Genomic DNA, 14,633 nt, shown 5'->3' with positions numbered 1-14,633 from the left:
AACGGTTACCTTCGGGTTTTTAATTTTGAAAGGTTACCAGGTTACCTTCAGATGAGAACACCCATCGTGTTCGTGAGAGTCTCCCCTTTCTATAGGAGGGCCACATTTAGTCTGTAGGGGAGAACTTTCAGACGTGTTCGTGAGAGTCTCCCCTTTCTATAGGAGGGTCACATTTAGTCTGTAGGGGAGACCTTTCAGACGTGTTCGTGAGAGTCTCCCCTTTCTATAGGAGGGCCACATTAGTCTGTAGGGGAGACCTTTCTAACGTTACAGACGTGTTCGTGAGAGTCTCCCCTTTCTATAGGAGGGCCACATTAGTCTGTAGGGGAGACCTTTTAGACGTTTCCCGGGATGTCTCCTGGTCGGACAAACAGCCTTGTAGCTCTTCCATTTTTCACCGCAGGTACGGAAGGAAGGCTGACGAACGAGGATCCGGTGGATTGAGACTTGCATTAATATGGAGCTGTTTTCCCCCTTTGCTGCTATAATAGCCTCCACTCGTCTGGGAAGGCTTTCCACTAGATGTTGGAACATTGCTGCTATAACAGCCTCCACTCTTCTGGGAAGGCTTTCCACTAGATGTAGGAGCATTGCTGCAATAACAGCCTCCACTCTTCTGGGAAGGCTTTCCACTAGATGTAGGAACATTGCTGCTATAACAGCCTCCACTCTTCTGGGAAGGCTTTCCACTAGATGTAGGAGCATTGCTGCTATAACAGCCTCCACTCTTCTGGGAAGGCTTTCCACTAGATGTTGGAACATTGCTGCTATAACAGCCTCCACTCTTCTGGCAAGGCTTTCCACTAGATGTTGGAACATTGCTGCTATAACAGCCTCCACTCTTCTGGGAAGGCTTTCCACTAGATGTAGGAGCATTGCTGCTATAACAGCCTCCACTCTTCTGGGAAGGCTTTCCACTAGATGTTGGAACATTGCTGCTATAACAGCCTCCACTCTTCTGGCAAGGCTTTCCACTAGATGTAGGAGCATTACTGCTATAACAGCCTCCACTCTTCTGGGAAGGCTTTCCACTAGATGTAGGAGCATTGCTGCAATAACAGCCTCCACTCTTCTGGGAAGGCTTTCCACTAGATGTAGGAACATTGCTGCTATAACAGCCTCCACTCTTCTGGGAAGGCTTTCCACTAGATGTAGGAGCATTGCTGCTATAACAGCCTCCACTCTTCTGGGAAGGCTTTCCACTAGATGTTGGAACATTGCTGCTATAACAGCCTCCACTCTTCTGGCAAGGCTTTCCACTAGATGTTGGAACATTGCTGCTATAACAGCCTCCACTCTTCTGGGAAGGCTTTCCACTAGATGTAGGAGCATTGCTGCTATAACAGCCTCCACTCTTCTGGGAAGGCTTTCCACTAGATGTTGGAACATTGCTGCTATAACAGCCTCCACTCTTCTGGCAAGGCTTCCCACTAGATGTTGGAACATTGCTGCTATAACAGCCTCCACTCTTCTGGGAAGGCTTTCTACTAGATGTTGGAACATTGCTGCTATAACACCCCCCACTCTTCTGGGAAGGCTTTCTACTAGATGTTGGAACATTGCTGCTATAACAGCCTCCACTCTTCTGGGAAGGCTTTCCACTAGATGTTGGAACATTGCTGCTATAACAGCCTCCACTCTTCTGGGAAGGCTTTCCACTAGATGTTGGAACATTGCTGCTATAACAGCCTCCACTCTTCTGGGAAGGCTTTCCACTAGATGTTGGAACATTGCTGTGGGGACACTGATATTGGGTGATTAGGCCTGGCTCGCAGTCGACTTTCCAATTCATTCCAAAGGTGTTCGATGGATTTGAGGTCAGGGCTCTGTGCAGGCCAGTCAAGTTCTTCAACACCGATCACGACAAAACATTTCTGTATGGACCTGGCTTTGTTCATGGGGGCATTGTCATGCTGAAACAGGAAAGGGCCTTCCCCAAACTGTTGCCACAAAGTTGGAAGCACAGAATCGTCTAGAATGTCATTGTATGCTGTAACATTAAGATTTCCCTTCACTGGAACTAAAGGGCCCGAACCATGAAAAACAGCCCCAGACAATTATTCCTCCTCCACCAAACTTTACAGTTGGCACTATGCATTGGGGCAAGTAGTGTTTTCCTGGCATCTGCCAAACCCAGATTCGTCCGTCGGACTGCCAGATGGTGAAGCGTGATTCATCACTCCAGAGTCCAATGACGGTGAGCTTTACACCACTCCAGCCGAGGCTTGGCATTATGCATGGTGATCTTAGGCTTGTGTGCGGCTGCTCGGCCATGGAAACCCATTTCATGAAACTCCCGACCAACAGTTCTTGTGCTGACGTTGCTTCCAGAGGCAGTTTGGAACTCGGGAGTGAGTGTTGCAACCGAGGACAGACGCGCTTCAGCACTCAGCGGTCCAGTTCTGTGAGCTTGTGTGGCCTATGTTGTTGCTTCTAGATGTTTCCACTTCACAATAACAGCACTCAAAGTTGACCGGGGAAGCTCTAGCAGGGTAGGAATTTTACAAACTGTCTTGTTGGAAAGGTGGCATCCTATGACGGTGCTAGACTTGGCGCTCCGGTACCGCTTACCATGTGGTAGCAGAGAGAATGGTCTATGACTTGGGTGATTGGAGTCTCTTGACAATTTTATCGGTTTGTCTCTGACACCGCCTGGTATATAGGTCCTGGATGGCAGGAAGCTTGGCCCCAGTGATGTACTGGGCCGTACGCACTACCCTCTGTAGCGCCTGGCGGTCAGATGCAGAGCAGTTGCCATACTAAGCGGTGATGCAACCGGTCAGGATGCTCTCGGTGGTGCAGCTGTAGAACCTTTTTGAGGATCTGAGGACCCATGCCAAGTCTTTTTAGTCTCCTGATGGGGAATAGTTTTTGTTGTGCCCTCTTCACAACTGTCTTGGTGTGTTTGGACCATGATAGTCCGTTGGTGATGTGGACACCAAGGAACTTAACTCTTGACCCGCTCCACTACATCCCCGTCGATGTGAATGGGGGCCTGTTCGGCCCTCTTTTTCCTGTAGTCCACGATCAGCTCCTTTGTCTTGATCACATTGAGGGAGAGGTTGTTGTCCTGGCACCACACTGCCAGGTCTCTGACCTGGCCCACACTGCCAGGTCCCCTATAGGCTGTCTCATTGTTGTCGGGGATCAGGCCTGTCTCATCGTTGTCGGGGATCAGGCCTACCACCAGGTCTCTGACCTCCTCCCTATAGGCTGTCTCATCGTTGTCGAGAATCAGGCCTACCACTGTTGTGTCGTCAGCAAACTTAATGACGGTTTTGCAGTCGTGGGTGAACAGTGAGTACAGGAGGGGACTAGCACACACCCCTGAGGAGCCCCAGTGTTGAGGATCAGCGTGGCAGACGTGTTGTTACCTACCCTCACCACCTGGGGGCGGCCCGTCAGGAAGTCCAGGATCCAGTTGCAGAGGGAGGTGTTTAGTCCCAGGATCCTTAGCTTTGTGATGAGCTTCGTGGGCACGATGGTGTTGAACGCTGAGCTGTAGTCAACGAACAGCATTCTGAGGCAGATATCAGTTTTTAGTAACAATAAGAATCAAGAGGACAATTGGTCTTCACTTTTATTCAGTTTTTCATAACATTAATATATTCACAATCATTGTGATTTGTATAGTATCAGAGAAATAAGCATGTATAAACTATTTATCCCAGTTTTATTGTTAAAGAACCATTTACATTTTTGACTTAAAACACATTTTTACATATTTTTTATTTTGCTATAGAATGGTTAAACCAAGCGACTCCCTCACTGAGCCGCTAGCCCGCTGACCGTGCAGCTATATTGCTATAGAATGGTTAAACCAAGCGACTCCCTTAAACCAAGCGACTCCCTTAAACCAAGCGACTCCCTCACTGAGCCGCTAGCCCGCTGACCGTGCAGCTATATTACTATAGAATGCTTAAACCAAGCGACTCCCTCACTGAGCCGCTAGCCCGCTGACCATGCAGCTATATTACTATAGAATCGTTAAACCAAGCGACTCCCTCCCTGAGCCGCTAGCCCGCTGACCATGCAGCTATATTACTATAGAATCGTTAAACCAAGCGACTCCCTCACTGAGCCGCTAGCCCGCTGACCATGCAGCTATATTACTATAGAATGCTTAAACCAAGCGACTCCCTTAAACCAAGCGACTCCCTTAAACCAAGCGACTCCCTCCCTGAGCCGCTAGCCCGCTGACCGTGCAGCTATATTGCTATAGAATGCTTAAACCAAGCGACTGGTACATTCAGATCACTGAGGTTGACACAGAAAGAAAGAACACACTAACATTTTGACAAGTCATTTTAAATGTACTATTGTCTTCTGCAACGAACAGAACATCTGAAATGGGTTCACAACAGAACATCTGAAATGGGTTCACAACAGAACATCTGAAATGGGTTCACAACAGAACATCTGAAATGGGTTCACAACAGAACATCTGAAATGGGTTCACAACAGAACATCTGAAATGGGTTCACAACAGAACATCTGAAATGGGTTCACGACAGAACAGTGTAGATCCATTAGACTGCTGGATGGAAGGGTGCTCTGCTGGCTGACTGACTGACTGACTGGCTGGCTGACTGACTGACTGGCTGGCTGGGGCATTTTGCATTAGACTGCTGACTACTGCAGATGGAAGGGTGCTCCGCTAGCTAGCTGGCTGACTGGCTGGCTGACTGGCTGGCTGGCTGACTGATGCTGGGGCATTTTGCATTAGGCTGCTGACTACTGCAGATGGAAGGGTGCTCCGCTAGCTAGCTGACTGACTGGCTGACTGGCTGGCTGGCTGGCTGATGCTGGGGCATTTTCATAACTTCTGGTCATTTCTTCAAAAGATAAATGTTTTTACACACTTACTTTGCATTTACCTGGACTTCCTGTATAATTCCCCGTTAGTATTGCATTTACCTTGACTTCCTGTATAATTCCCCGTTAGTATTGCATTTACCTTGACTTCCTGTATAATTCCCCGTTAGTATTGCATTTACCTTGACTTCCTGTATAATTCCCCGTTAGTATTGCATTTACCTTGACTTCCTGTATAATTCCCCGTTAGTATTGCATTTACCTTGACTTCCTGTATAATTCCCCATTACTATTGCATTTACCTGGACTTCCTGTATAATTCCCCATTACTATTGCATTTACCTGGACTTCCTGTATAATTCCCCATTAATATCGCATTTACCTGGACTTCCTGTATAATTCCCCATTACTATTGCATTTACCTGGACTTCCTGTATAATTCCCCGTTAGTATTGCATTTACCTTGACTTCCTGTATAATTCCCCGTTAGTATTGCATTTACCTTGACTTCCTGTATAATTCCCCGTTAGTATTGCATTTACCTTGACTTCCTGTATAATTCCCCGTTAGTATTGCATTTACCTTGACTTCCTGTATAATTCCCCGTTAGTATTGCATTTACCTTGACTTGCAGTCCTGTATAATTCCCCGTTAGTATTGAGCACATTGGTAGTTGCTTCATCATTGTTTTCAGACAAATGGGGGTTATACACAGAACTGAGACGACTGGCCCAAAACTAGCATTGTGTTTCTAGACAGAGAATGGATGGTCAAATACTCCTTGAACCCCAGAGGAAAAATACTGCTTGAACCCCAGAGGAAATATTCTCCTTGAACCCCAGAGGAAATATACTCCTTGAACCCCAGAGGAAATATACTCCTTGAACCCCAGAGGAAATATACTCCTTGAACCCCAGAGGAAATATACTCCTTGAACCCCAGAGGAAATATACTCCTTGAACCCCAGAGGAAATATACTCCTTGAACCCCAGAGGAAATATACTGCTTGAACCCCAGAGGAAATATACTCCTTGAACCCCAGAGGAAATATACTCCTTGAACCCCAGAGGAAATATACTCCTTGAACCCCAGAGGAAATATACTGCTTGAACCCCAGAGGAAATATACTGCTTGAACCCCAGAGGAAATATACTGCTTGAACCCCAGAGGAAATATACTGCTTGAACCCCAGAGGAAATATACTCCTTGAACCCCAGAGGAAATATACTGCTTGAACCCCAGAGGAAATATACTGCTTGAACCCCAGAGGAAATATACTCCTTGAACCCCAGAGGAAATATACTCCTTGAACCCCAGAGGAAATATACTCCTTGAACCCCAGAGGAAATAGTGCTGTTTGGATCGTTTATACGCTTGGCTAATATTGTGATTTATGAATCATGCATTAATCTAGTTTAATATCAGCATGATAAAGCTGTACAACAACAATAGCCTCTGGGGCTAACGCTAGCCCGGTCAATTCAAGTCGTTATGTCTTCCAAGCTTGGAATTCATTGTCCCTTCCACATTTTTTTAAAATTTCAAACCCGGGAAACAAATCAACCATCCTATTGGCCAGTCAAAGCAGCCTGGGAAAGTAGTCATTCATTGTTATGGTTGTTATCTGATTTGAAAAGGTTCTGCAGGCTGGAGAATGGACCTGGCCCGCAGAACACGGACCCAGCAGGGAAATGCTGACAGATATCTTGGAACATTGGACCTATGCATTAATGTTTTTTAAAAGCTAAATAGTTCACAACATTTCAACATTTACTGTCGGTCAACTAACGCTAAAACAGATCAGGGTGAAAAAGGTCTTTGGAGAGAGAGAAATACCTAGTAGCGGTCGGTAGAGATGTGATATATTACATAGAGAGAAATAAACGGGTCGGTTTGGGTCCGTAATGCTCTGAGCACGTTCAGCATCTTCTGAGTCGGTTTGGGTCCGTAATGCTCTGAGCACGTTCAGCATCTTCTGAGTCGGTTTGGGTCCGTAATGCTCTGAGCACGTTCAGCATCTTCTGAGTCGGTTTGGGTCCGTAATGCTCTGAGCACGTTCAGCATCTTCTGAGTCGGTTTGGGTCCGTAATGCTCTGAGCACGTTCTTCTGAGTCGGTTTGGGTCCGTAATGCTCTGAGCACGTTCAGCATCTTCTGAGTCGGTTTGGGTCCGTAATGCTCTGAGCACGTTCTTCTGAGTCGGTTTGGGTCCGTAATCTCTGAGCACGTTCTTCTGAGTCGGTTTGGGTCCGTAATGCTCTGAGCACGTTCTTCTGAGTCGGTTTGGGTCCGTAATGCTCTGAGCACGTTCTTCTGAGTCGGTTTGGGTCCGTAATGCTCTGAGCACGTTCTTCTGAGTCGGTTTGGGTCCGTAATGCTCTGAGCACGTTCTTCTGCGTCGGTTTGGGTCCGTAATGCTCTGAGCACGTTCAGCATCTTCTGAGTCGGTTTGGGTCCGTAATGCTCTGAGCACGTTCAGCATCTTCTGAGTCGGTTTGGGTCCGTAATGCTCTGAGCACGTTCAGCATCTTCTGAGTCGGTTTGGGTCCGTAATGCTCTGAGCACGTTCTTCTGAGTCGGTTTGTGCAGCGTTGCATAGATCCAGTACGGCATGTTGGGAGCTTCACGCAGGACAGAGTGAAGGGTCGCATTGGAGAACATCAAAACCGTGCTGTATCGTGGGTAAATTGTGACTTGACCTACAAAAATAATATTGAGTAGTTATTTCGGACGCAAAGTGATTTGCAGTCTGGACTCGTGTTTAAAGTCGGCTGTTTCCAAATGGTGCCTTATTCCCTCCCATAGTGCACTCGGTAATAGGGACCTATTTGGGATGCGCTCCAGCAGGCCAGACAGGGTCAGAGGTTAGAGGTCAGTTGTACTTGTTGGCCAGGTTCTGCACATCGTTCTTACTGAAGGCATCACTGTCTACAGCAGACAGACGGTCAAACAGTCGCGTCATCTGATCATGTTCACTCTTTAGCAGCATCATGACGACCTGGTAACACACAGAGACGAGAGGTTAACACACAGAGAGGTTAACACGCAGAGACGAGAGGTTAACACGCAGAGACGAGAGGTTAACACGCAGAGACGAGGGGTTAACACGCAGAGACGAGGGGTTAACACGCAGAGACGAGAGGTTAACACGCAGAGACGAGAGGTTAACACGCAGAGACGAGGGGTTAACACGCAGAGACGAGGGGTTAACACGCAGAGACGAGGGGTTAACACGCAGAGACGAGGGGTTAACACGCAGAGACGAGGGGTTAACACGCAGAGACGAGGGGTTAACACGCAGAGACGAGGGGTTAACACGCAGAGGCGAGGGGTTAACACGCAGAGACGCAGAGAGGGGTTAACACGCAGAGACGAGGGGTTAACACGCAGAGACGAGGGGTTAACACGCAGAGACGAGGGGTTAACACAGAGGCAGAGGCGAGAGGCGGGTAACACGCAGAGGCGAGGGGGTTAACACGCAGAGGCGAGGGGTGAACACGCAGAGGCGAGGGGTGAACACGCAGAGGCGAGGGGGGTGAACACGCAGAGGCGAGGGGTGAACACGCAGAGGCGAGGGGTGAACACGCAGAGGCGAGGGGGTGAACACGCAGAGGCGAGGGGGTGAACACGCAGAGGCGAGGGGTGAACACGCAGAGGCGAGGGGTGAACACGCAGAGGCGAGGGGTGAACACGCAGAGGCGAGGGGTGAACACGCAGAGGCGAGGGGTGAACACGCAGAGGCGAGGGGTGAACACGCAGAGGCGAGGGGTGAACACGCAGAGGCGAGGGGTTAACACGCAGAGGCGAGGGGTTAACGCGCAGAGGCGAGGGGTTAACACGCAGAGGCGAGGGGTTAACACGCAGAGACGAGGGGTTAACACGCAGAGGCGAGGGGTTAACACGCAGAGGCGAGGGGGGGTTAACACGCAGAGGCGAGGGGTTAACACGCAGAGGCGAGGGGTTAACACGTCAGAGGCGAGGGGTTAACACGCAGAGGCGAGGGGTTACACGCAGAGGCGAGGGGTTAACACGCAGAGGCGAGGGGTTAACACGCAGAGGCGAGGGGTTAACACGCAGAGGCGAGGGAGTTAACACGCAGAGGCGAGGGGTGAACACGCAGAGGCGAGGGGTGAACACGCAGAGGCGAGGGGTGAACACGCAGAGGCGAGGGGTGAACACGCAGAGGCGAGGGGTGAACACGCAGAGGCGAGGGGGTGAACACGCAGAGGCGAGGGGTGAACACGCAGAGGCGAGGGGTGAACACGCAGAGGCGAGGGGTGAACACGCAGAGGCGAGGGGTGAACACGCAGAGGCGAGGGGTGAACACGCAGAGGCGAGGGGTGAACACGCAGAGGCGAGGGGTGAACACGCAGAGGCGAGGGGTGAACACGGCATCACGACTACCTGTTAACTTCACTAGGGGGCAGCATTAGGACATTTGGATGAAACGCGTGCTCAGATTAAACTGCCTGCTACTCAGGCCCAGAAGCTAGGATATGCATATAAGGTTAACACGGCATCACGACTACCTGTTGATACACAGTGGCCTTTAAAACAGCTGTTTCCCTGATCGGTATCAATAAACAATACAACAACACAGTGGTCAAAACAGCAGCGTCAGTACTACAACCTGACAGCAGTAGAGACACACAGTGGTCAGCACTACAACACACAGTGGTCAGCACTACAACCTGACAACAGACTGTCTAGCTAAATAAAAAGATCATACCGAGAACCTGTCAGCAGTGTGTAGATGGTTGAGGTGCTGGTAGACGAGGTTCGGGTCCTTCTGTAGGAGCTGTGTGTCCAGGGTCTGCAAAATGAAGCTGACCGTGTGTCCATCCAGCTGATTACTGAGGTAGACGGGCAGAGTCTCAGGGGGAACACGGCTCAGCAGCTCAGCACAGGCTGGGAGGTTGGACTGGGCCCGCGCTGCGTTCAGGGACTGGTTGAACTCATAGGCGTTCGAGGGCTGGAGGTTGATGGTTATTGCCTCCTCCTCTCCTCCTCTTCCTCCTCCTCCACAGTGGTTCTCTGCTGGGCCTGGGGTTGACGTGGATGTTGTTGATGTTTCTGCTGTCTCTGATTCTGCTGCTTTGGTCCTGTCTGGCTCTGCAGCCTGCTGGTCTTCGTCCTCAGTCCCCTCAACCTGACGGAAGACAGGAGGACAGGAAGACAGCTTGTGACCATCTAGACACCGCTTTGTGCCCCCTAATTACATTATCTAGTGTCCTTCCCCATTATTACATTATCTAGTGTCCTTCCCCATTATTATTACATTGCCTGGTCTTTCCCCAGTATTACATTATCTAGTGTCCTCCCATTATTACATTATCTAGTGTCCTTCCCCATTAGTACATTATCTAGTGTCCTTCCCCTGTTATTACATTATCTAGTGTCCTTCCCCGTTATTACATTATCTAGTGTCCTTCCCCGTTATTACATTATCTAGTGTCCTTCCCCATTATTACATTATCTAGTGTCCTTCCCCGTTATTACATTATCTAGTGTCCTTCCCCATTATTACATTCGCCTGGTCCTTCCCCAGTATTACATTATCTAGTGTCCTCCCATTATTACATTATCTAGTGTCCTCACATTATTACATTAGCTGTGTCCTCCTCCATTATTACATTAGCCGTGTCTTAACCCATTATTACATTAGCTGTGTCCTTACCATTATTACATTAGCTGTGTTCTTCTCCATTATTACATTAGCTGTGTCCTCCTCCATTATTACATTATCTAGTGTCCTTCTCCATTATTACATTCACCTGGTCCTTCCCCAGTATTACATTATCTAGTGTCCTCCCATTATTACATTAGCTGTGTCCTCCTCCATTATTACATTAGCCGTGTCTTAACCCATTATTACATTACCTGTGTCCTTCCCATTATTACATTAGCTGTGTCCTTCTCCATTATTACATTAGCTGTGTCTTAACCCATTATTACATTAGCCGTGTCTTAACCCATTATTACATTACCTGTGTCCTTCCCATTATTACATTCGAACTCATAGGCGTGAGGGCTGGAGGTTGATGGCTCCTCCTCCTCTCCCTCCTCTTCCTCCTCCTCCAGCTGTGTCCTTCCCATTATTACATTAGCTGTGTCCTTCTCCATTATTACATTAGCTGTGTCTTAACCCATTATTACATTAGCTGTGTCTTAACCCATTATTACATTAGCTGTGTCTTAACCCATTATTACATTAGCTGTGTCCTTCCCCATTATTACATTAGCTGTGTCTTAACCCATTATTACATTAGCTGTGTCCTTCCCATTATTACATTAGCTGTGTCCTTCTCCATTATTACATTAGCTGTGTCTTAACCCATTATTACATTAGCTGTGTCCTCCTCCATTATTACATTAGCTGTGTCTTAACCCATTATTACATTACCTGTGTCCTCCATTATTACATTAGCTGTGTCCTCACCCATTATTACATTAGCTGTGTCCTCCCCCATTATTACATTAGCTGTGTCTTAACCCATTATTACATTAGCTGTGTCCTTCTCCATTATTACATTAGCTGTGTCTTAACCCATTATTACATTAGCTGTGTCTTAACCCATATTACATTAGCTGTGTCTTAACCCATTATTACATTAGCTGTGTCCTTACCATTATTACATTAGCTGTGTCTTAACCCATTATTACATTAGCTGTGTCCTTCTCCATTATTACATTAGCTGTGTCCTTCTCCATTATTACATTAGCTGTGTCCTTACCCATTATTACATTAGCTGTGTCCTGCTCCATTATTACATTAGCTGTGTCCTTACCCATTATTACATTAGCTGTGTCCTTCCCATTATTACATTAGCTGTGTCCTTCTCCATTATTACATTAGCTGTGTCCTTCTCCATTATTACATTAGCTGTGTCTTAACCCATTATTACATTAGCTGTGTCCTTCTCCATTATTACATTAGCTGTGTCCTCCTCCATTATTACATTAGCTGTGTCCTCCATTATTACATTAGCTGTGTCCTTCTCCATTATTACATTAGCTGTGTCCTAACCCATTATTACATTAGCTGTGTCCTCCTCCATTATTACATTAGCTGTGTCCTCCATTATTACATTAGCTGTGTCCTCCTCCATTATTACATTATCTAGTGTCCTTCCCCATTATTACATTCGCCTGGTCCTTCCCCAGTATTACATTATCTAGTGTCCTCCCATTATTACATTATCTAGTGTCCTCCCATTATTACATTAGCTGTGTCCTCCTCCATTATTACATTAGCCGTGTCTTAACCCATTATTACATTAGCTGTGTCCTTCTCCATTATTACATTAGCTGTGTCCTCCTCCATTATTACATTAGCTGTGTCCTCCTCCATTATTACATTATCTAGTGTCCTTCTCCATTATTACATTCGCCTGGTCCTTCCCCAGTATTTCATTATCTAGTGTCCTCCCATTATTACATTAGCTGTGTCCTCCATTATTACATTAGCCGTGTCTTAACCCATTATTACATTACCTGTGTCCTTCCCATTATTACATTAGCTGTGCCCTTCTCCATTATTACATTAGCTGTGTCTTAACCCATTATTCATTAGCCGTGTCTTAACCCATTATTACATTACCTGTGTCCTTCCCATTATTACATTAGCTGTGTCCTTCCCATTATTACATTAGCTGTGTCCTCCTCCATTATTACATTAGCTGTGTCTTAACCCATTATTACATTAGCTGTGTCTTAACCCATTATTACATTAGCTGTGTCCTTCTCCATTATTACATTAGCTGTGTCCTTCTCCATTATTACATTAGCTGTGTCCTCCTCCATTATTACATTATCTAGTGTCCTTCCCCATTATTACATTAGCTGTGTCCTTCTCCATTATTACATTATCTGTGTCCTCCTCCATTATTACATTATCTGTGTCTTAACCCATTATTACATTAGCTGTGTCCTCCTCCATTATTACATTAGCTGTGTCTTAACCCATTATTACATTAGCTGTGTCTTAACCCATTATTACATTAGCTGTGTCCTCCATTATTACATTATCTGTGTCCTCCTCCATTATTACATTAGCTGTGTCCTTCTCCATTATTACATTAGCTAGTGTCCTTCTCCATTATTACATTAGCTGTGTCCTTCCCCATTATTATATTAGCTGTGTCCTCCATTATTACATTAGCTGTGTCTTAACCCATTATTCCATTAGCTGTGTCTTAACCCATTATTACATTAGCTGTGTCCTTACCCATTATTACATTAGCTGTGTCTTAACCCATTATTACATTAGCTGTGTCCTTCTCCATTATTACATTAGCTGTGTCTTTCTCCATTATTACATTAGCTGTGTCCTTCTCCATTATTACATTAGCTGTGTCTTAACCCATTATTACATTAGCTGTGTCTTAACCCATTATTACATTAGCTGTGTCTTAACCCATTATTACATTAGCTGTGTCTTAACCCTTTATTACATTAGCTGTGTCTTAACCCATTATTCCATTAGCTGTGTCTTAACCCATTATTACATTAGCTGTGTCCTCCTCCATTATTACATTATCTAGTGTCCTTCCCATTATTACATTAGCTGTGTCCTCCTCCATTATTACATTAGCTGTGTCCTCCTCCATTATTACATTAGCTGTGTCCTCCTCCATTATTACATTAGCTGTGTCCTTCTCCATTATTACATTAGCTGTGTCCTTCTCCATAATTACATTAGCTGTGTCTTACCCATTATTACATTAGCTGTCCTTCTCCATTATTACATTAGCTGTCCTTCTCCATTATTACATTAGCTGTGTCCTTACCCATTATTACATTAGCTGTGTCCTTCCCATTATTACATTAGCTGTGTCCTCCTCCATTATTACATTAGCTGTGTCCTTCCCCATTATTACATTAGCTGTGTCCTTCTCCATTATTACATTAGCTGTGTCCTTCCCATTATTACATTATCTGTTTCCTTTGTTTTTACTTGGCTGTTGTTGAATCTCATTCCTGTACAGCACGTTGTACTGTAACTATGTCTGGGTCGAGAGAACTGGCCCAAGGTGTAGAACAAGTGTTGGCTAGCTACGGTACCTCAGTGATGGGTCCAGTCCTCCTCCAGTGATGGGTATGGTAGTATAGTGTATGTATTAATGTGTAGTATATTCTACCTCAGTGATGGGTATGGTAGTATAGTGTATATATTCATGTGTAGTATAGTGTATGTATTAATGTGTAGTATATTCTACCTCAGTAATGGGTATGGTAGTATAGTGTATGTATTAATGTGTAGTATATTCTACCTCAGTGATGGGTATGGTAGTATAGTGTATATATTCATATGTAGTATAGTGTATATATTCATGTGAAGTATAGTGTGTATATATTCATGTGTAGTACAGTGTATATATTAATGTGTAGTATATTCTACCTCAGTGATGGTTATGGTAGTATAGTGTATATATTAATGTGTAGTATAGTGTATATATTAATGTGTAGTATAGTGTATATATTAATGTGTAGTATAGTGTATATATTAATGTGTAGTACAGTGTATATATTAATGTGTAGTATAGTGTATATATTAATGTGTAGTATAGTGTATATGGTGTAGTATAGTGTATATATTCATGTGTCGTATAGTGTATATTGTGTAATATAGTGTATATATTCATATGTAGTATAGTGTATATATTCATATGTAGTATAGTGTGTATATATTCATGTGTAGTATAGTGTGTATATATTCATGTGTAGTATAGTGTATATATTCATGTGTAGTATATTCTATCAGTGATGGGTATGGTAGTATAGTGTATATATTAATGTGTAGTATAGTGTATATATTCA

General features: G+C 45.4%; 1 protein-coding gene across 1 annotated transcript; it reads right to left on the bottom strand.

Annotated features, from left to right (window-relative positions):
* Nucleotides 1-3,562: 3,562 nt before the first annotated feature.
* Nucleotides 3,563-13,890, bottom strand: LOC112241245 (sperm-associated antigen 1; the record flags this gene model as incomplete). The annotated part of the gene is given in 3 exon segments (XM_042317572.1): nt 3,563-7,812; nt 9,544-9,963; nt 13,878-13,890. Coding segments are annotated over 3 exon segments (559 nt in total), but the record flags the coding sequence as incomplete, so codon positions are not given.
* Between the last annotated feature and the right edge of the window lie 743 nt (nt 13,891-14,633).

Source organism: Oncorhynchus tshawytscha, unplaced genomic scaffold, assembly GCF_018296145.1.
Source record: "Oncorhynchus tshawytscha isolate Ot180627B unplaced genomic scaffold, Otsh_v2.0 Un_contig_556_pilon_pilon, whole genome shotgun sequence".
In the NCBI taxonomy this organism is placed as follows: domain Eukaryota; kingdom Metazoa; phylum Chordata; class Actinopteri; order Salmoniformes; family Salmonidae; genus Oncorhynchus; species Oncorhynchus tshawytscha.
This window is presented reverse-complemented; position numbering and strand designations above follow the sequence as displayed.